This window comes from Diaphorina citri, unplaced genomic scaffold (genome assembly GCF_000475195.1).
Source record: "Diaphorina citri unplaced genomic scaffold, Diaci psyllid genome assembly version 1.1 scaffold611, whole genome shotgun sequence".
Classification (NCBI taxonomy): domain Eukaryota; kingdom Metazoa; phylum Arthropoda; class Insecta; order Hemiptera; family Psyllidae; genus Diaphorina; species Diaphorina citri.
This window is the reverse complement of record NW_007378044.1, coordinates 49,509-70,819: the sequence shown is the minus strand read 5'-3', so window position 1 is coordinate 70,819 and position 21,311 is coordinate 49,509. Positions and strand designations below refer to the sequence as shown.

The following is a 21,311-nucleotide window of genomic DNA, read 5'->3' as shown; positions in this document are numbered from 1 at the left end:
CGGTAATCGAACCCGCGGCCTAGCACTTACAAGGCAGACGCACTACCAACTAAGCTAACTAGGCTGGCAAGGCAGCTCTATCATCATGATAACAAGGAGGTATTGTAGGTACCACCGTAGATAGTGTAGATACATTTGTTTTGGTACCTACCTCTAAATTAATATTGATGTGATGTGTTTCCAACTCAATAGGTGCAGCTCTATCATCATGATAACAAGGAGGTATTGTAGGTACCACCGTAGATAGTGTAGATACATTTGTTTTGGTACCTACCTCTAAATATTGATGTGATGTGTTTCCAACTCAATAGGTGTAGGTAGGTAGTGATAACAAGGAGGTATTGTAGGTACCACCGTAGATAGTATAGATACATTTGTTTTGGTACCTACCTCTAAATATTGATGTGATGTGTTTCCAACTCAATAGGTGTAGGTAGGTACATAAGTTCAATGTCTACCTAACTAATGGGTAAAGGTACCTAGGTATGTTTCGCGGTAGGGATCTCTTGTAGGTAGGTACCTATACTGCGATAGTTATCGATAGTTTTTTGATAAACTATCGATAACTATCGATGGCGCCGACTATCGATAGTTCTCCTCCTCTACAACAGATTGAACAGATAAAAAAAAAGTGGGGAAAAGCTCTTTTCACACGACGCATTTAAAGTATGAATACTTACTCTAACTTTGGTAATTATTCAGAAGCCACGACAACGAAAAAGGAAGCTCTTTTTGTGTTTAACCTAACCCCAACACTGGTCATGCAAAACTGTAGAAACAATATCCTATCTCACCTCGTCCGAGCTCATCTCAGCCCTGTTCATAAACACAGCCCGAAAGCGGGACATTTTAGCGTCCCCAGAGGATTTCTCGGGACAGCGGGACCAGAGGCTCCAAAGCGGGACTGTCCCGCCGAAAGCGGGACGTATGGTCAGCCTAGGGATTACCGTATTTTACCGTACGCCATCCAAGATCCAAGTTCTCACTCCGAACTAGTACCTATTTCTCATAGGTAGGTAGGTAGGTACTTACTTTAAGAGTGTGCTAGATGTAGTTTTGACCGGCGCGAACGACATGTTGTAACACATACTTTTTGCGTTTAACCCCATAGGTAGGTAGGTAGGTAATACTCGCGATAAGTAACTACCCATTTGATGTAGGTATCAAATAGGTACCTAATCACCACCCCCGCAGCCCCTATGACGCGGGAGGGTGGGCAATTGGGCCCCTGCCCCCTGCAGGGACATTTCTGGGGCCCCGGGCTCCGGAGGAAAGAAGAATCCGATAAAGTAGGTATGACTTGAAACACCTAAAATGATTACCTATTCCTCACGTGCAGAAAAAAAAATATTTTTCATTTACATTTTGATTGTAACTTTTTAACTGATGTCTTCACAAACTTAATAAAATTTGAAATAGGTCTCTATTAGGTACCTACTTACCTATCTACCTCATGTTCATAATAAAATTATATACCTACTTTCTTGCTCTCTTCTTGACGCAAAATATTAACAAAGTACCGTACCTACCTAATAAATAAAAGACGTTTTTCTATCAATACGTGCGCAACGCGAAATAGGTGGAAAATTGAAAGTTCTGTAATTCATCACAAGTCTAGATGTAGGTAGATATGTAGAAACTTTCAGAAGTACCGACCTATTAGAAAACTAACAATAGGTGTCATTGTTTCTAGAACTTACATGACCTATGATCCTATGAACTGCCTACTCTCTACCTACCTACAGGTAGATAGATATTACCTATGCTGTATTTTCTCATTACAAGATCCAACATAGTGACACCTACTACACCTAGGTATATGTTGTACCTACCCAAATAATGAATTCTCCTCTTGTTTAAATGGTAGGTAGGTACTAGGTATCGTAGTTTTCATTTCCATGTGATCGAAGTACCAGTGCCAGTTTATTGGGATAGATCGAAGAAGTACCAGTACCACAAACCATTATTGTATTATTGCGGTGACAAGAGACTTTCCGGGTAGACGATAATAATTATCGATAAATTAATTATTATAATTTTATTTGGGAACCTATTAACAAATTAACTGGAACCTATTAGCAGATTCTTTGTTTATTGAGTTTTTCTCTTCATTACCAATACGTAAGGGCAAACAAACCTACGTAAAAATTTGTACGTACGTATTGTACCTACCTTATATTTTTTTTTTTTTTTTTCCTTCTTTTTCTTTAACATTTTTGGTTACTTTGGGAAAGTCGACCATTAAAATTAAGTTATTTTTGGTCATAAAAGCTTCCTATTCATAGATATTTAGTGGGTTTTTTAATAGGTAGGTAGACACCTAGAGAAGGCTTAATTGAAGCTTTTTTTTTTAATTTTAACCCAATTCTTCATTCCTAATTTCAACTCTAGGTAAAGGTAACTAAAGAAGGTAACTACTTTAATTTACGTATAATTTACATATAATTTATTATTGTAGGAGTATTTTAGAGTACCTACCTATTTTAAACATAGTAGGTACCTATTACCTATGTATGTAGGTAGGTAACATGGGTAAATATTATTTAGAACAGTGCTCCATAGCATCCATTATCTCTTCGGAAAACTCAGATAAATAGTTACCTATAGTTATAAATAGTTCGTGCCTATCAGCTGTTTTTATTTTTATTATTTTTTTAGGTACCTATACCAGAAAATTTTTCCGCGTGTGTTGACGTGATGAAAAGCGAGTTATTAATTATTTAATGAGTTGATAATAAATTGGTATTAGCTACCTCTACTGATAAGGAAAAAGTAGGTATAGGTACCTACGTGGGTTTTCCTACCATTCCAAATGGAATGATCGGAAAAATATGCACTATACCTACCTACATAGTACATAGGTAGGTATAGTGTATACTGTGTATAGGTTGGTAATAGCGATAAAAAAAACCCCCGGGCACGGTAAGTATAGGTAGGTATGAATTTCAGCACGAATCTATGAGGCAGCTGGGTTATTGATAAATGGCAATGCTTGTCAATGGATGGACTGTCTAGACGTTATCTTTGTCATCTGCTCTCTGTTCTAATCTTCTAAAAATATCTGCTACCTATTTTTTTTTTTTTTTTTCAAGAGGTTTGATAGAGGGAACTGTAACTGCTTAGGTCTTATCATCCCGAAATGGAAGAGAGAAGGAAGATAGGGTAGGAGAAAGCTAACCGTTCTGAGAACGAACCTTATCCGTTCTGGATAAAATTCTCCCCGGCGGGAATCGAACCCGCGGCCTAACTCTCGGACCTTATGTTGAGGACTATATACCAAAGTAGATACTCTTCTAGAAAAATTCATGCTAATCTAAATGTACATATCATTACTTATATTGATTGCAAATTTGATAATTAAAATATTATGTCCTTAATAATGCCTAATTGGTACATTTTAGGTATAACACCTATACAGGTACTCATAAATTGGGCTCCAAAAAACAAGGCTTTCTTTTGTGAACCGCCGGCGCTGCTTTATAATTAACACCTTTGTTTTATCAGCTAAAATTACATACGAGTATTAACACCGTCTTCAAAAGGCATTACTGCATTAGGGTTTTTTCCAGAAATAATTTTACAACCCGTTTGTTTGTTTTTATTGTTTAAATTATTACTTTTATTACAATAAAAACAAGACCTAAATCGATAATCACTGTGGGACAGGAATTAATTTCAATTGGTCCCTTATCACAACGTGCTACCGACAATTTTATTGACCACTTGACATTTTTTCTTTAGGTGTCTTGGTGTAAAACAGTGTCACAGTCTGAAGAACGCTGCGAAAGTGTCATAACTACTTACAACCGTGAAACCGTGTGTACATTTTGGACTTAATAAGTGCATAGTGTTATTGGGTGTTTTACAACGTGCTACCGACAATTTTATTGACCACTTGACATTTTCTTTAGGTGTCTTGGTGTAAAACAGTGTCACAGTCTGAAGAACGCTGCGAAAGTGTCATAACCACTTACAACCGTGAAACCGTGTGTACATTTTGGACTTAATAAGTGCATAGTGTTATTGGGTGTTTCACAACGTGCTACCGACAATTTTATTGACCACTTGACATTTTCTTTAGGTGTCTTGGTGTAAAACAGTGTCACAGTCTGAAGAACGCTGAGAAAGTGCCATAACCACTCACAACCGTGAAACCGTGTGTACATTTTATACTCTTAATAAGTGCATAGTTATTGGGTGTTTCCTCCCAAATTTCTTCAAATCCAAAATCAACACTCGGTATTTTCTATTATTTGTGATGGACTTATTTCCTCAATCATGAAGTTCAACACGGATAGAGTTCTCGAGAGCGTACGTACGTTGAAGATTATCAACAAGAATGGTGATGTAGACTTGGAAAGCAACAACGGGTCTTACCAGGTCAACAATAACAATGCTCGGGATAGAACTAATGAGAAAGGTAAGTATGAATACTTACTCTAACTTTGGTAATTATTCAGAAGCCACGACAACGAAAAAGGAAGCTCTTTTTGTGTTTAACCTAACCCCATAATAACACTGGTCGGTGGTTCTTCGTCCTTGGTAGTATTGGGCTTAGCGCAGTGGAATTCGGATCCTGATATGAGAGACCTAGCGCTTAACACAGCAGACGCGCAACGCTCTCTAAACCTAACTGGACTGGTCATAATAGTTTCATTCACTGCTTTCTAAAACGGGATATTTTGCAGGCGCGGCGTCAGATAACAGGCTAAAAGAACCGCCGTGGTATTTCATAATAATATTTACCTACTTATCTGATCCAAAAATCACGAACGATTAGGTATAGAAATTTAATATGTATTTTTTACGAACGATTAGGTCATCATCAGTAATTATTACTGTAATCAGGCAATCCCTTATCCCTTAGATTATAATGATTTAGACATTTTTTGCTACTACCTTGTACCTACTTAGAAGTTTATCGCTCCTACTCACAGGGTTACTATAGGGTAGTACTATATTGATTTTTGATTATTAATATAGGTTGTATTAATAGGTTCAGACACATGACAATCAATCAAATGAATGACTGATCGAATTGGATTAAGCGGGGATTTGTGAATATGTAGGTAGGTACCTCATAAATATAAACAGTGTTGCACAAATTAGTTCAACGGTTTGTAAAATAATATGATACACTAGGTTAGCATCAACCTACAATCACCTCAACTTCCAAACACCTCCACCTCCAACTCCACTCACCTCCAACTCCAATCACCTCCACCTCCAGTCACCTCCACCTCCACTCACACCCACCTCCAGCCACCTCCACCTCTAGTCACCTCCACTCCACTCACCTCCAACTCCAGTCACCCCCACCTCAACACTCTTCCACCTCCACTCACCTCCACCTCTAGTCACCTCCACTCACCTCCACGATTCTCAAACCCATTTTTCATTGCTCTAATTTCAATTGCTAAATTTATAGCTAATTGAACACATGTTCGCAAATATTGTCCTCTCATTAAGACTTCATCTGGCAGATATCATGAACCTTCAGGCATGAATATCTGCCAGTAGGTGTCAAAAGGCAGCTCTATTTTTTTTTAAGAGGTTTGACAGAGGGAACTGTAACTGCTATGGTCTTATCGTCCCGAGAACGAACATTATCCCATCAGGATAAAATCCGCCCCGGGCGGTAATCGAACCCGCGGCCTAGCACTTACAAGGCAGACGCACTACCAACTAAGCTAACTAGGCTGGCAAGGCAGCTCTATCATCATGATAACAAGGAGGTATTGTAGGTACCACCGTAGATAGTGTAGATACATTTGTTTTGGTACCTACCTCTAAATTAATATTGATGTGATGTGTTTCCAACTCAATAGGTAGGTACATAAGTTCAATGTCTACCTAACTAATGGGTAAAGGTACCTATGTTTCGCGGTAGGTATCTCTTGTAGGTACCTATATATACTGAGCGTAATACTATCCACGTCAAATTCAGTTCATCAATTGTTAGATTTATTCATTTGGATCTCTGATCATTTGCATAGATATTGGTGACTCCCAGTTTTTAGTGTTGATACTCTGGTGCAACGGAGAGAAAAACTAGGGTGCCGGAAGCCTAATCGAGTGACTTGGGTGCCGGAACTCTAATATTGAACTCCATATCTGGACACCTCTACTTTTTCTCTGGGGTTTCAACTACCTCTTTAATTGTCACGAGGCCGAAGCTAAATTGCCTAGGTCTTAGGTACTCTAGGTAGAAGTCCTTCACAAGGACGCGTCTTCTGATCAAAAGAATCAAAGTTCAGAAAAACGGTTTTAAGATTTTAAGATTTATTTGTAGTGTAAAGTAACATAATACATATAGCAAATCTATTTACAATAAATTCATAAACAATGTGACTTGTTACTGTCTCTCCCAGATTACCATTTCCTGCACAAATTGTCCTCAAATTTGTTTAACAATCAAAAACATGATAACATCATTATTTTTTTACCATCTACGAGTATGTATATTCTATGTTCTATTTCTAATGAATCGCCAACCTTATCTTCATTAGGATTCATTTGTATTGTGAAAATAATACAGGGTGACCAAAAAGCGAATAAATCAACATCAGGTGTCGCACCCCAAGAAACGCTAGACCGAAAATCTAGCAACATTAGGGGGATTAAAAAGAAGGAGTACAGAAAATTATGTAAACTTAGAGCTAGACGGATAGACGCTTTATAAAGACGTCAACTTTTTAAATCCGAAAACGAGGAATGCCTTTTCTGTGACAGCGTCTGCTCATCTGAGATGGTGATACGTCTTTTTTAAACCTTTTAAATTCGAGGGAAGAACTTTTGTTAGAAAAACTTTTTATAATTATTTAGACCTTTTTTTATGGAAGATAATTTGGGCCCTGTTGCCATGTAGGTACTTAAGTTAAATACCTACCTACCCATCCTATAGTCATTAGTCAAGTACATACATTTTTGCAGCATAAACTCATTAATGGCACCTATTATTTGCCAACCTCTCTACCTACTGTAGGTACCTACCTAGCTATGTATGTAGGTATTTTTCTATCATTATTATTAATATTACTATATTCATAATTTCACACTAGGGGAAGCGAAAACAAATTTTCTTTTTCGACTGCCGAGAGAAAGGAAGTAGGTGGAGGTAGAGGTGAGTGGAGGTGGAGGTGACTGGAGATGGAGGTGACTGGAGGTGGAGGTGAGTGGAGGTGGATGTGACTGGAGGTGGAGGTGAGTGGAGGTGGAGGTGAGTGGATGTGGAGGTGTTTTTCCTTTAGGGACCTTACTACATACTTATATTATTGTGATGCAATTTTTTCACAAAGTTTGTACCTACCTGAAGCTTGTTAAGAATTAATTTTCGAGGTACCTACCTAATTCGTAGATCTTCTTCAACACATTTTTTTCCACATTGAAGCTCTGCTAAAAGGAGCAAAATAAAGTAGAGCGCCGCAGGCGAAATTTTTGAAGAATTTGATCCACAACCTTTCTAAATAATAATAAAAATCCTCTTAACACATTTTTATTTTCTTCACATTTTTAAATATCTTTTGTTTTTGATTTTTTCTTAAAAATCGAAATGAGCTCGCGGGCCACACGAAAGGAGCTGGCGGGCCGCAGTTTGTGCACACCTACTCTAGACTACTCTAGAGTAGTCTAGCTAGAGAAATCAAGCCTCTTCTTTCTCTCCGAAAACATAGATGGTTTCTATGTACCTTACCTATAGGATAAAGATACATAATTTCAAATATGTGAGTACCTAGTATCTACCTAATTACCTACCTATATCTATCAAATTGTAATCAGCGTAGGTAATGTACCTATTGACTTGAGTGAACCAATACAATAATGAACAACATGCAATATGAGTTGACAATGTTCTGTATGACACCTCTCTATGGGATTCTCAAACCCATTTTTCATTGCTCTAATTTCAATTGCTAAATTTATAGCTAATTGAACACATGTTCGCAAATATTGTCCTCTCATTAAGACTTCATCTGGCAGATATCATGAACCTTCAGGCATGAATATCTGCCAGTAGGTGTCAAAAGGCAGCTCTATTTTTTTTTAAGAGGTTTGACAGAGGGAACTGTAACTGCTATGGTCTTATCGTCCCGAGAACGAACATTATCCCATCAGGATAAAATCCGCCCCGGGCGGTAATCGAACCCGCGGCCTAGCACCAGGAACTAGAAAATTCCATTTCGGAGACAGACAAAATATAACCAACTCATCAGACAGAATATAATCAAAATATCAGATGGAATAATATTATCAACACATTTCGCACTTTATTTGGACTAGAATTTCCAATCACGTGTTTATTGTAGATGATTAGATGGTCATTTAAGACACACGGAACTTCCAGTAGAGATTACGCTGATAATGGCGTTAGAATTTGGACATGAGGAACTAGCCATGGCTTGCATACTTAACTGGCATTGGATATTAGCAGAAATGAGATGTCAAATATTGGCAATTGGCAGTGCCAATCATTATATGTACATATTGTGATAGGATCTTGAATCTCAAGTCTTTATTTTATAATCAAAATATCAGATGGAATAATTAATAATATTATTAACACATTTCGCACTTTATTTGGACTAGAATTTCCAATCACGTGTTTATAGATGATTAGATGGTCATTTAAGACACACGGAACTTCCAGTAGAGATTACCTACGCTGATAATGGCGTTAGAATTTGGACATGAGGAACTAGCCATGGCTTGCATACTTAACTGGCATTGGATATTAACAGAAATGAGATGTCAAATATTGGCAATTGGCAGTGCCAATCATTATACATATTATGATAGGATCTTGAATCTCAAGTCTTTATTTTTTATACCTACTTTGTTTGTGCTTACAGTGGACAATGAAATTTAGAAGAGTATCAGCTATCTATACGTATAGTATAGGTTCATTAGGTTTTGAAGGTATAAGTACCTACCTACCTGCATGGCAGTGCCAATCATTATACATAATTATTATGATAGGATCTTGAATCTCAAGTCTTTATTTTTTATACCTACTTTGTTTGTGCTTATAGTGGACAAAGAAATTTAGACGAGTATCAGCTATCTATACGTATAGGTTCATTAGGTTTTGAAGGTATAAGTACCTACCTACCTACCTCCCTACTTTGTCCTACCTTGGTACCTACGATTTTACCTATTATAGGTAAGTACCTACCAATTAGGTAATGAGCAGAACTACGAATTTAATGTAATAAAAAGTAAAAAATAGAAATTGTAACTTATTGCCAGATTTGAGGGTCAGTCAGTATCGAAACAGGCGAAACAAAACCGAGTCTTCAGTAAAAAATAGAAATTGTAACTTATTGCCAGATTTGAGGGTCAGTCAGTATCGAAACAGGCGAAACAAAACCGAGTCTTCCCTAATCCCATCCCTTATCTTTTCAAACCTCAGACTCATTTATTCAATGGGTTTGACCATGTTCTTCTACTTCCCCTTTATATTTGACCGTAATTTTTATTCTTCTTCTTTTTCTTCGCCTTTTCCCGTGTTTAGACGGGGTCGGCGTTTTTCGTCAGCCTCTCAATTAGCCCTAACTAGGGTGATTGCTTTTGGGCTGACATTTGGTTTTGGCTACAAATTCTAGCGTAATAATGTTCATCCGAGTCTTCCCTAATCCCATCCCTTATCTTTTCAAACCTCAGACTCATTTATTCAATGGGTTTGACCATGTTCTTCTACTTCCCCTTTATATCTGAGCGTAATGTTTCTTCTTCTTCTTCTTCTTTTTCTTCGCTTTTTCCCGTGTTTAGACGGGGTCAGCCTTTTTCGTCAGCCTCTCAATCAGCCCTAACTAGGGTGATTGCTTTTGGGCTGACATTTGGTTTTGGCTACAAATTCTAGCGTAATAATGTTCAATATTTCAGATGAGACCAGTCAGGACCGTTGCACATTTATCCATCGCGCGCTAGAGATCTGTTTGGCGGAAATCTTGGGCACATTTGGCCTCATGTTCTTCGGGTGTATGTCTTGTATTGGCGGCTTCTCCCAAGGTTCTGTGCCCTCCCTGCAGCCGGCTCTCATGTTCGGATTTGTCGTGTCCACCATTATCACCATATTCGGACACATTTCGTCGGCCCACCTAAATCCGTCGGTGACGGTGGCTGCGTTCATGTTGGGGGATATTTCGGTGGCTGATGCCCTGGTGTATGTGATGGCACAGCTCATAGGTGCGGTGCTGGGCTATGCCACGCTTGGGGTAAGTATAGAACCAGGTGTGGTGAGTTAGGTTAAGAAGGAATCAAAAAATTGGTAAATACAGCCTGGTGTGTGCAGCTAGTAGCTATGTATGCATGCCTATGATGCATATTGTCAATTGATGAAGTACACACAATAAAGACAAACTTAAAAGGTCGTGAAGAAATTACAGGTAGTGAAGAAAGACAAATTACAGAAACTTAAAATTTCTTTGTTTTTTTTTTCTGTAATTTGTCCTTTGAATAATAATTATTAGGATTAGGAATGGGATATAGATATGTATTATGTAAACATAAACATCATCTTCGAAATAGGTAAATACGCATCTACTTATGGTACCTAATACTCAGGGTCCATAATACTGCCGATTTTTTAATGAATCAATTGAGTAATAAGTAGGTAGGTAGGTGCTAATTTTATCCTTTTTCAACATGAATTGTGCTTTCCAAAGCCATATACAGAAAATAAGAATACCTAACAAGTTTTGCCACTGTCCCACGACTCTCAGTTGGATTAAATATTCACAGATTCACTGTGATTTTCTCAACACTCTCAGTGTAAATATAAATAGCGCTAATCGTTAATCTAGTCTACCTACCTATTGAACCTTGAACCGCGGTAGAGAGCGATTAACCTGTCAACCATTCATCAGAAATAGATTTTCCCGATTCCCGCCATCAATCAATGTTACACAGGTGTTTTTCATAGTGGATTGTCTATATTTAAACGGGTTTTGCTCATGACCTGAGATCTGATCTGGGCTAAAGAAAAATTTGATTATTTTTCGGCTAACGCGTTGACATTATGTCTCATCATTCCAAAATCAAAAAGAGGTGATAAAAAAACTGTATAACCTGTCAACCATTCATCAGAAATAGATTTTCCCGATTCCCGCCATCAATCAATGTTACACAGGTGTTTTTCATAGTGGATTGTCTAATGTCTATATATAAACGGGTTTTGCTAATGACCTGAGATCTGATCTGGGCTAAAGAAGAATTTGATTATTTTTCGGCTAACGCGTTGACATTATGTCTCATCATTCCAAAATCAAAAAGAGGTGATAAAAAAAACTGTACACTGTATTGCCGAGGGGAGTTTTGACGATCCCTACACTGTACAGGGTAGGAGAAAGCCAGCCGTTCCGAGAAGGAGCCTTTTTTGTAAAAAAAAAAAAAGTTCGCCCCGGATGGAAATCGAACTCACGACCTAGCGCTTACAAGATACACGCTACCCTCCGAGCTAACTAGGCTGAGTTTTGACGATCCCTACACTGTACAGGGTAGGAGAAAGCCAGCCGTTCCGAGAAGGAGCCTTTTTTGTAAAAAAAAAAGTTCGCCCCGGATGGAAATCGAACTCACGACCTAGCGCTTACAAGATACACGCTACCCTCCGAGCTGACTAGGCTGACGAAAAGTTTGAATCCTTCGCTTGGAATCGAACTCGCGTACTTCGCAATCACAATACCTTCTATCGGTTACGCATATCTTGCATTCTAGAGAAGAAAGAATCTCGTAGATTCTATCTATAGGTCGAAGAAAATTCTAGCGATATGTTGTTACATATGTACATGACGCCAATCGCAATGAATTCCTAGATTATATGGTCTTGATAGTTGACGATTATTTTTCTTCTCACAGGAGTGGGTAGTATAGCTACCTACTACCAGCTGTACCAAGTGAATGTAGGTACCTACTACCTTATAAATGAATGAAACCCAACCCAACCTAACTTAACCCAACCCAACCTAACTTAACCCAACCCAACCTAACTTAACCCAACCTAACTTAACCCAACCTAACCTAACCTAACTTAACCTAACCTAACCCAACTTAACCCAACCTAACCTAACCTAACCTAACCCAACTTAACCTAACCTAACTTAAGCTAACCTAGGTGAGTGGAAATGGAGGTGTGTGGAGGTAGAGGTGACTGAAGGTGGAGGTGACTGGAGGTAGAGGTGAGTGGAGGTGGAGGTGAGTGGAGGTGGAGGTGAGTGGAGGTGGATGTGACTGGAGGTGGAGGTGAGTGGAGGTGCACTGTGATCGTACTATACACGCGACATATCACCCTGATGAACATTGAAACAGGTAGATACCTATACCTAACTTACCTACTCGACATACGTACGGACAGCAAAATGAATAAATCCTATCCGGAATCCATAGCACCATGGAATACCTATGCTCTGGCAGTCAGAAGTGTTGAAGTTCATATTTCCTTGGTTGAATCTAGTGGAGGTGGAGGTGACTGGAGGTGGAGGTGAGTGGAGGTGGAGGTGAGTGGAGGTGGAGGTGACTGGAGGTGACTAGAGGTGAGTGGAGGTAGAGGTGAGTGGAGGTGGAGGTGACTGGAGGTGACTAGAGGTGGAGGTGAGTGGAGGTGGAGGTGAGTGGAGGTAGAGGTGAGTGGAGGTGGAGGTGACTGGAGGTACTACCTATAACTAATGGGTAAAGGTACCTATGTTTCGCGGTAGGTATCTCTTGTAGGTACCTATATATACTGAGCGTAATACTATCCAGTATCCACGTCAAATTCAGTTCATCAATATTGTTAGATTTATTCATTTGGATCTCTGATCATTTGCATAGATATTGGTGACTCCCAGTTTTTAGTGTTGATACTATATGCGAAAAAAGTGACAGTTTGCCGGGTTCAAGGTTTACTCCAAAATAGGACCGTTCAGTAAAAAAAAAAAAAAGCCTAAAACATTATTTTCTTCCATACCTACAGGTAGGTCGGTACACATTAAATACAATGAATATACGAGTACCTAAAACATTTTTCTCGCAAATACATACGTAGATCAATACATAGGTGCGAGTATTGTCTTTCGGAATATGCTCCCTTTTACAATTACGTTGATTTGTTAAACAAACTATAGGTATTTACGTGTTATAAACACAGATTTTCTCTTGTTTGGGTAGTTACCTACATACACTAGATACCTAATACCTATGTTTTTTCAATATTTATGATAAATCACGTAATGCTCTTGAAACTTGAATCTCTCCTGATTGCAAATCTCAAGTCTCTAATGATAGTCACAGCTCTGCTCAGCCATAATCTAAATATTTTAATGTGTAGGCTCATAGGTATCGGTGTCTCAAATCTTAAAAAAAAAAAAAAAAAGTTGGACAGAGGGAACTGTCCGGGCGGGAATTGAACCCGCGGCCTAGCGCTTATAAGGCAGACGCGCTACCAACCCAGCTAACTAGGCTTGCCCAAATCTTTTTCTTCTTCGCCTTTTCCCGTGTTCAGACGGGGTCGGCGTTTTTCGTCAGCATCTCAATCAGCCCTATGCAATATTTCACAAACTGTAGTGTGGTTAAACATTTTGCCCACTTCGCAATCACAATACCTTCTATCGGTTACGCATATCTTGCATTCTAGAGAAGAAAGAATCTCGTAGATTCTATCTATAGGTCGAAAGAAAATTCTAGCGATATGTTGTCACCTAACATGACGCCTATCGCAATGAATTCCTAGATTATATGGTTTTGATAGTTGACGATTATTTTTCTTCTCATAGGAGTGGGTAGTATAGCTACCTACTACCAGCTGTACCAAGTGAATGTAGGTACCTACCTAGATTATATGGTTTTGATAGTTGACGATTATTTTTCTTCTCATAGGAGTGGGTAGTATAGCTACCTACTACCAGCTGTACCAAGTCAATGTAGGTCTAAAGGTTAGAATGTCCCGTACAGGTTAGACGGACTGTAATGGGCTTTTTCCTCCCTCATAGAGAGGTTTGATAGAAGGGACTGTATTAACTGCTGATGGGGTCTTTTTGTTCCTCAGACGAAAAGAGAAGGGGGATTGGACAGGAGAAAGCCAGCCGATCCTAGAACGATCCTCATTTGTTTAGGATACATTTTGCTCCGGGCTGGAATCGAATCCGCGACCTAGCGCTTACAAAATAGACGCCCTGGCTATATTAGCTGTGACCGACCCTGACAATGGCATTTGCTCCTGCGGCGGATCGACCACATGTGGACACACCTTTAGGTATTAAGAACCTATACATACTACATTTCACCAATTTCAACTTACCTATTGAAATCTCCCTACAGGTCGTAACACCTCACGATGTTCTCACGTTCGGTGTTTCACCAGACAAAGGTCTGTGCTCTACCAACCAAGGATATGTGTATTCTGTACAGTTGAGAGACCTTTTTTCGTTTACTATCTACTTTACTTCTAGTACCTACTGATTCTTTGTGACCACTTTGTTGCCTTCTGTCAAAGAAAAATAACTTATAGGCACGACTTGATAAGTTCAGAATTAATTAACCAAGGATATGTGTATTCTGTACAGTTGAGAGACCTTTTTTCGTTTACTATCTACTTTACTTCTAGTACCTACTGATTCTTTGTGACTACTTTGTTGCCTTCTGTCAAAGAAAAATAACTTATAGGCACGACTTGATAAGTTCAGAATTAATTTATTAATTAGGTATTGATATTTTTTCCCCTTTACAATTTTATTAATCAAGTAAACATCCGTTTCCATTTGCCATGATAATGAAGACCATTACACTTTTCTCAATTTTTCATTTTGAGTGGCAAACCTCTTTTAGAGCCATGATTTGACAGAACTGTACCTACCTCTCTCAATTATTGTATACTAGTCTGGTAAACTAAAGTCCATGTTCAAGTTTAGGTAAGCATACGTTTAAAGTTTAAGCTTCCTGTCCTATCTTATTTGTACAAACTACACACTCTTCTATTTTATTGTAAGTTTCTTTCAAAATGAATTGCGTTCATTTATATTTGTGTAGTAATAAATTTATTTATTTACCTGATTTACAATAGTTTTTCTTTTTAATTTTTTCAATCAGCTCCCTGTTCCTATATTAAGTGCAACATTTTTTCTACTTTTAAGCTTCCTGTCCTATCTTATTTGTACAAACTACACACTCTTCTATTTTATTGTAAGTTTCTTTTAAAATGAATTGCGTTCATTTGTTTATTTATATTTGTGTAGTAATAAATTTATTTATTTACCTGATTTACAATAGTTTTTCTTTTTATTTTTTTCAATCAGCTCCCTGTTCCTATATTAAGTGCAACATTTTTTCTACATACAGGTTGTTCAGTGAACTTAGAACCTAACCATGGTACCAAGGGACCCAAAAACTCGAGAATTATTTTCATGTACTGAATTGGGCCAAGTTTGTTCCGCGGAAAAATTAAACGAAAATAAAATCCTTTAGATCAAACTGAGTATGATACAATAGGAAAGGGTAAGTTTTTTTAGGGGCACTTTTTTGGTGGGTCTTATTTGGTTTTGACTGACAATTTCTCATTCTTGTCTTCAACTTAACATACACACAACCATTTGTAAACAGAAATATCTTCATGTTGATAAGTGTTAAGAAATAACCAAGTAAATTATTACAAGATTCAATACAATAGAAGAATAAAATATCCATACAAGAGGTAAAAAAGATAAATGTTTTTCTTTACAGCTAATTCTACTTCCACAAGGGTCTGTTTTACTAGAAAATATAAACTTTAAAATTGAACAACATGCTAACAAGTGAACTGAAATGGAAAAGCTTGGGCAGGCTAATGGAGGGTAATTCTGAATCATTAATGAATAATGACTTAATAGGATATTCCACTAAAGGGATTGGAATTTCCTATTAAGTTTTAATTTCCGAGTGTCGAAAAACTCAAACTGAAAGGTAGAATCTTGAATTGCGCAGCTAAGGTCGTTCCTAATACCAATTTACTAGGCAGATAATGACTTATATCTTTCGAACGTAGGCTCACAATAACATAATTTAGTATTACAAATTCCCAAACTTTTTCAAGTCAGATTATTTTTAGAACAGACTTTTTAGTACTATTCGAGCAGTATAAGCTAAAAGTAAAATTGAACTCTTTACCAAAACAACAAACAAGACTCTGAAAAAAGAAAAAGAAAGGGTGTGTGTGTAATTCCAAAATCCAAATTTCCAGGGTCCCTACACAGGAGCCAGTATGAATGCTGCAAGATCTATAGCACCTGCCTTCATCAATAACATCTGGACCAAACAATGGGTAAGTTCACTTAGAAACTTACATGGTAAATAGGAGATTGTGGATTCGAATCCTGGCCAACCTCACCCAGACTAAATGAGATTGGAAAAAGCCAGTCTTTCCGAGAACGAACACTATCCGTTCAGGATAAAATTAGCTCCGGGCGGGAATCGAACCCACAACCTAGCGCTTACTAGGCAGACGCGCTACCAATCAAGCTAACTAGGCTGGCTATTCATAAATTTTGTTATAATATTACATATGTTATTAAACCCATAAAATAAACGAGACCTTGTTTAGACTGCTGGGGTAAAGAGACTTTTTAGTCTCATTCTAGCAGGATAAACAAGGTATATAAATATATTTTTTTATATTATTCATAAAGCGTATCGCCTTTGGTTTCAGATTTACTGGACCGCTCCTACACTGGCAGGGACAGTAACACCTCTCATCTACACATATGCCTTTGAACGAAAACGACTGGAGAAACAATTCTAACAGTGAGCAAGAGTTGCCAATTCAATGCAAGTAAAACCTCGGTGCCAAAGTCACCTGGTGAGCGGAAAGACGCTGGTCGCTGATTCGAGCTCAGCCAAGGAAAATTGTTTCACTTTTTCAATTTTAATATTATTATCTAATAATATTGAGATCTTAATCATCTACCGTATGAACGATTCTGATGTACTTATCGTCAAATTGGATAGAATAGTTTTCTCTGTTTGGGGGTAATTTATATTACCTATATGTCTCGCGACTTTCAATAAGGCTAGCTAATCACTATCAGGTAGACCTGACAGGCGGACCTTTCCAGCCGTACCTGTCAGGTCTACCTGACTAACTGGACTACACATATGTAGATGTGAGTAGCTGGACTAACAGTCGAGTGAGTTTCCTAACTCTTACCTGTTGGACTATCGCTATCACGTCTATACATATTTGGCTGCTGAGGTTATACCAATTTATCAAAACGAAAAGCTAGTATTATTTATACATATTATTTTAAGTAGTTCTAAAAGTTCCTTTCACTTCATTTCTTTCCTTCTCCTTTTCCAGACTTTTCTTTCTTACTTCCTATTACAATTTAACTTCCTCTGTCCGTCTGTCTATGGATTTATGTACGTACTAATGTACCTTTCGTAATCTCACTGCATATTTAGATTTAGTATCATAATGATAGTATGGAATCCAAGGTAATTTTCCGAATCTATTCAGCCCACCCATAACATTATTTGTATATCTTTGTTCCTTTTTTTATTCAATTTCTATTGTTTGGCTGGTGCAGACCAATAAAAAATACAGACCTTACAATAGTTTAATTAATAATAAAAACTAATGCCATCACAATGCCCAAAGAAATTTCAAGATCTTTGTTCCTGCTAGCAGATCTTCAGATTAATAATCATAAAATAACATGTTCTTTTTTATGAAGCTGGAAAAGTTGTACATCGCAAACTACTACAGGACAAATTCGTAAACCACGGAATTAAAATTATTTCAATTGAATGTTTTTTATTTGTTTAAACATAAGAGGAAAAATATTTTATACACGAATTCATAGTTTTTATTGAGTTATAAACCAAGGATATGTGTATTCTGTACAGTTGAGAGACCTTTTTTCGTTTACTATCTACTTTACTTCTAGTACCTACTGATTCTTTGTGACTACTTTGTTGCCTTCTGTCAAAGAAAAATAACTTATAGGCACGACTTGATAAGTTCAGAATTAATTTATTAATTAGGTATTGATATTTTTTCCCCTTTACAATTTTATTAATCAAGTAAACATCCGTTTCCATTTGCCATGATAATGAAGACCATTACACTTTTCTCAATTTTTCATTTTGAGTGGCAAACCTCTTTTAGAGCCATGATTTGACAGAACTGTACCTACCTCTCTCAATTATTGTATACTAGTCTGGTAAACTAAAGTCCATGTTCAAGTTTAGGTAAGCATACGTTTAAAGTTTAAGCTTCCTGTCCTATCTTATTTGTACAAACTACACACTCTTCTATTTTATTGTAAGTTTCTTTTAAAATGAATTGCGTTCATTTGTTTATTTATATTTGTGTAGTAATAAATTTATTTATTTACCTGATTTACAATAGTTTTTCTTTTTATTTTTTTCAATCAGCTCCCTGTTCCTATATTAAGTGCAACATTTTTTCTACATACAGGTTGTTCAGTGAACTTAGAACCTAACCATGGTACCAAGGGACCCAAAAACTCGAGAATTATTTTCATGTACTGAATTGGGCCAAGTTTGTTCCGCGGAAAAATTAAACGAAAATAAAATCCTTTAGATCAAACTGAGTATGATACAATAGGAAAGGGTAAGTTTTTTTAGGGGCACTTTTTTGGTGGGTCTTATTTGGTTTTGACTGACAATTTCTCATTCTTGTCTTCAACTTAACATACACACAACCATTTGTAAACAGAAATATCTTCATGTTGATAAGTGTTAAGAAATAACCAAGTAAATTATTACAAGATTCAATACAATAGAAGAATAAAATATCCATACAAGAGGTAAAAAAGATAAATGTTTTTCTTTACAGCTAATTCTACTTCCACAAGGGTCTGTTTTACTAGAAAATATAAACTTTAAAATTGAACAACATGCTAACAAGTGAACTGAAATGGAAAAGCTTGGGCAGGCTAATGGAGGGTAATTCTGAATCATTAATGAATAATGACTTAATAGGATATTCCACTAAAGGGATTGGAATTTCCTATTAAGTTTTAATTTCCGAGTGTCGAAAAACTCAAACTGAAAAGTAGAATCTTGAATTGCGCAGCTAAGGTCGTTCCTAATACCAATTTACTAGGCAGATAATGACTTATATCTTTCGAACGTAGGCTCACAATAACATAATTTAGTATTACAAATTCCCAAACTTTTTCAAGTCAGATTATTTTTATAAAAAAAGAAAGGGGGAAAATTAATGTATTGCAAAATTTACAGAAAAAAAAAAAAAAAAAAAAAAAAAAAAAAAACCCTTTTTTAGGGGAAAAAAAAAAAAAAAAAAAAAAAAAAATATAAAAAAAAAAAAAAAAAAAAAAAAAAAAAATCAAGTCAAGAAATCTGAACACATTTAAGAATAAAAACAGTATTGTCCTGTACACTATAAAACTTGGCTCGAACCCTAGACCTTCTTACAGGATATCAACCATACGTCAGCGTTGAAAAAAGTCGCTTATCTGTTTAAACAGTGCCCTAGTTATTATTGGATATCAACTTATCAACAGTGCATACAAAATGTCGTGGATTGGTTTAGTGGACTATTAATGTACTTAATAAAATAAGTACCTATTATTTAATTTAGAGTTTTGAACTATTACGAAAAAGTTAGGTAATTTAACCTACTTAAATTTTGGACCTATTCCTACAAGTCGTATAACATCCAGACCAAATTAACCCGTCACTGCAGTCTATTTACATTTTATTCATACAAAATAATTCATTACTTACAATAGAACATAAACCTAAAATCAAGAAAATCAAACAAAACTATACCATAGTAACTGCAAAGGATATGTGAGTGGAAACGTATTGATTAGTGTTATGTTCAACCGTGTGGCAATGGGTATTGTAGCATTACAAACCACATTTGGACTTATTACTTGAACAAAATCAGTTAGGTCACTTATGCTGTAATGGGACCACTTGAGGCATACATCTCTGCCATAAATATTTGTGTATAATAAAGCTGAAATGCTGATAAATTGGACTGATTTATTATTATCATTAATTAAATATCTCTAAATAACAACTCAGTTGGAGACACAAATAAAGGGCAAAATCTGATCCAATGGAAATTTTAGAAAATTTTCAATATCCAGGGCATTATAGTTTAGTAAAGTTTTTTTAGTAGAAGATTAATTTTTGGTATAATACTGAGATCAAAAAGAAAAAGAGAAAAATCACTATCGAGAAACCTACTACGAAATTCTGTACAAAATTTGCTGTACAAAAAATCCTCACTACAAAAGTAAAACGGTGTTTTTTTCCTAAATAAAATTCAGTCGAAAAATGAAGGACGGCTAGTAATATTTATTATAAATTGCCTGATTATGAAATGTATGTGTAGTGTTATACAAGGTGGTAGAAACTCGATAGGGTCTGGCTCAGACATTGTCTTGAGCTCACAACTTGGAATTTGTAATATTTTCGGACTGGTTCAACACTTCAGCCAGTTCGATTTCACCATTCAAAGATTCATGACTAGCTTCCTCACATAACCTGCCCTTCTTCTCGCTTTAGGGAAGATGAGACCTCAGTAGTTACAGTTCTATCTGACCTCTTCAGAAAAAAAACCTCAAGGTGTGTCCAAACATAGTCGACTGCCCGTTGATCGACGAGATGAAATCTATGTTGTCGAGGCAGTGTGACATCCGATCGACCACATGTGGACACACCTTTAGGTATTAAGAACCTCGCTGATTTCAAACCAAGGTCTAGATCGAAATCCAATCGATTTGAATAGGTAAAATAATCAACACCGAAATTGATAGGTACTTGGGTATGTACCAATTAATCTCGGGTATTTACCTACCTAGGTGTACCAAGTAAATAATCCTCAAACTCTATCTTAAATAATTGACCTTGATTACTATCGAAGTTCCTACCTATTGTTTGTTTCTTCTTTAATACCTATATCTATAGGTATCTAACAATAAATAGGTATTGACAATATTACAATAACTCGTATAGGTAAGTATTTTATAGATAACCAAATGCATTATTGCAAATAAAATAAAACTGCATTAATTAATATCTATCTAATTTATTTGATCAATAGTGAATGATTGACATATTAAATTGAATCCTTCGTCTTCCTATACCTTTATTGCATTAGTAGGTTACATTGTGTACTTATTAATTAGGTATAAGATGACCCTGATCCATTCAATCCATACTGTTATTCAGAACCCTAGATTTAATAAGTTTGCAAATAAAATAAAACTGCATTAATTAATATCTATCTAATTTATTTGATCAATAGTGAATGATTGACATATTAAATTGAATCCTTCCTTTGTCTTCCTATACCTTTATTGCATTAGTAG

At 36.6% G+C, this 21,311-nt stretch overlaps 1 protein-coding gene across 1 annotated transcript; it reads left to right on the top strand.

Annotated features, from left to right (window-relative positions):
* Nucleotides 1-4,098: 4,098 nt before the first annotated feature.
* Nucleotides 4,099-16,781, top strand: LOC103510533 (aquaporin AQPAe.a-like). Its single transcript, XM_026824556.1, has 5 exons — nt 4,099-4,420; nt 9,883-10,214; nt 14,290-14,373; nt 16,169-16,264; nt 16,649-16,781. The coding sequence occupies exons 1-5, from the start codon at nt 4,279-4,281 to the stop codon at nt 16,739-16,741; spliced, it is 747 nt and encodes a 248-aa protein (XP_026680357.1). The 5' UTR covers nt 4,099-4,278; the 3' UTR covers nt 16,742-16,781.
* The last annotated feature ends 4,530 nt before the right edge of the window (nt 16,782-21,311 follow it).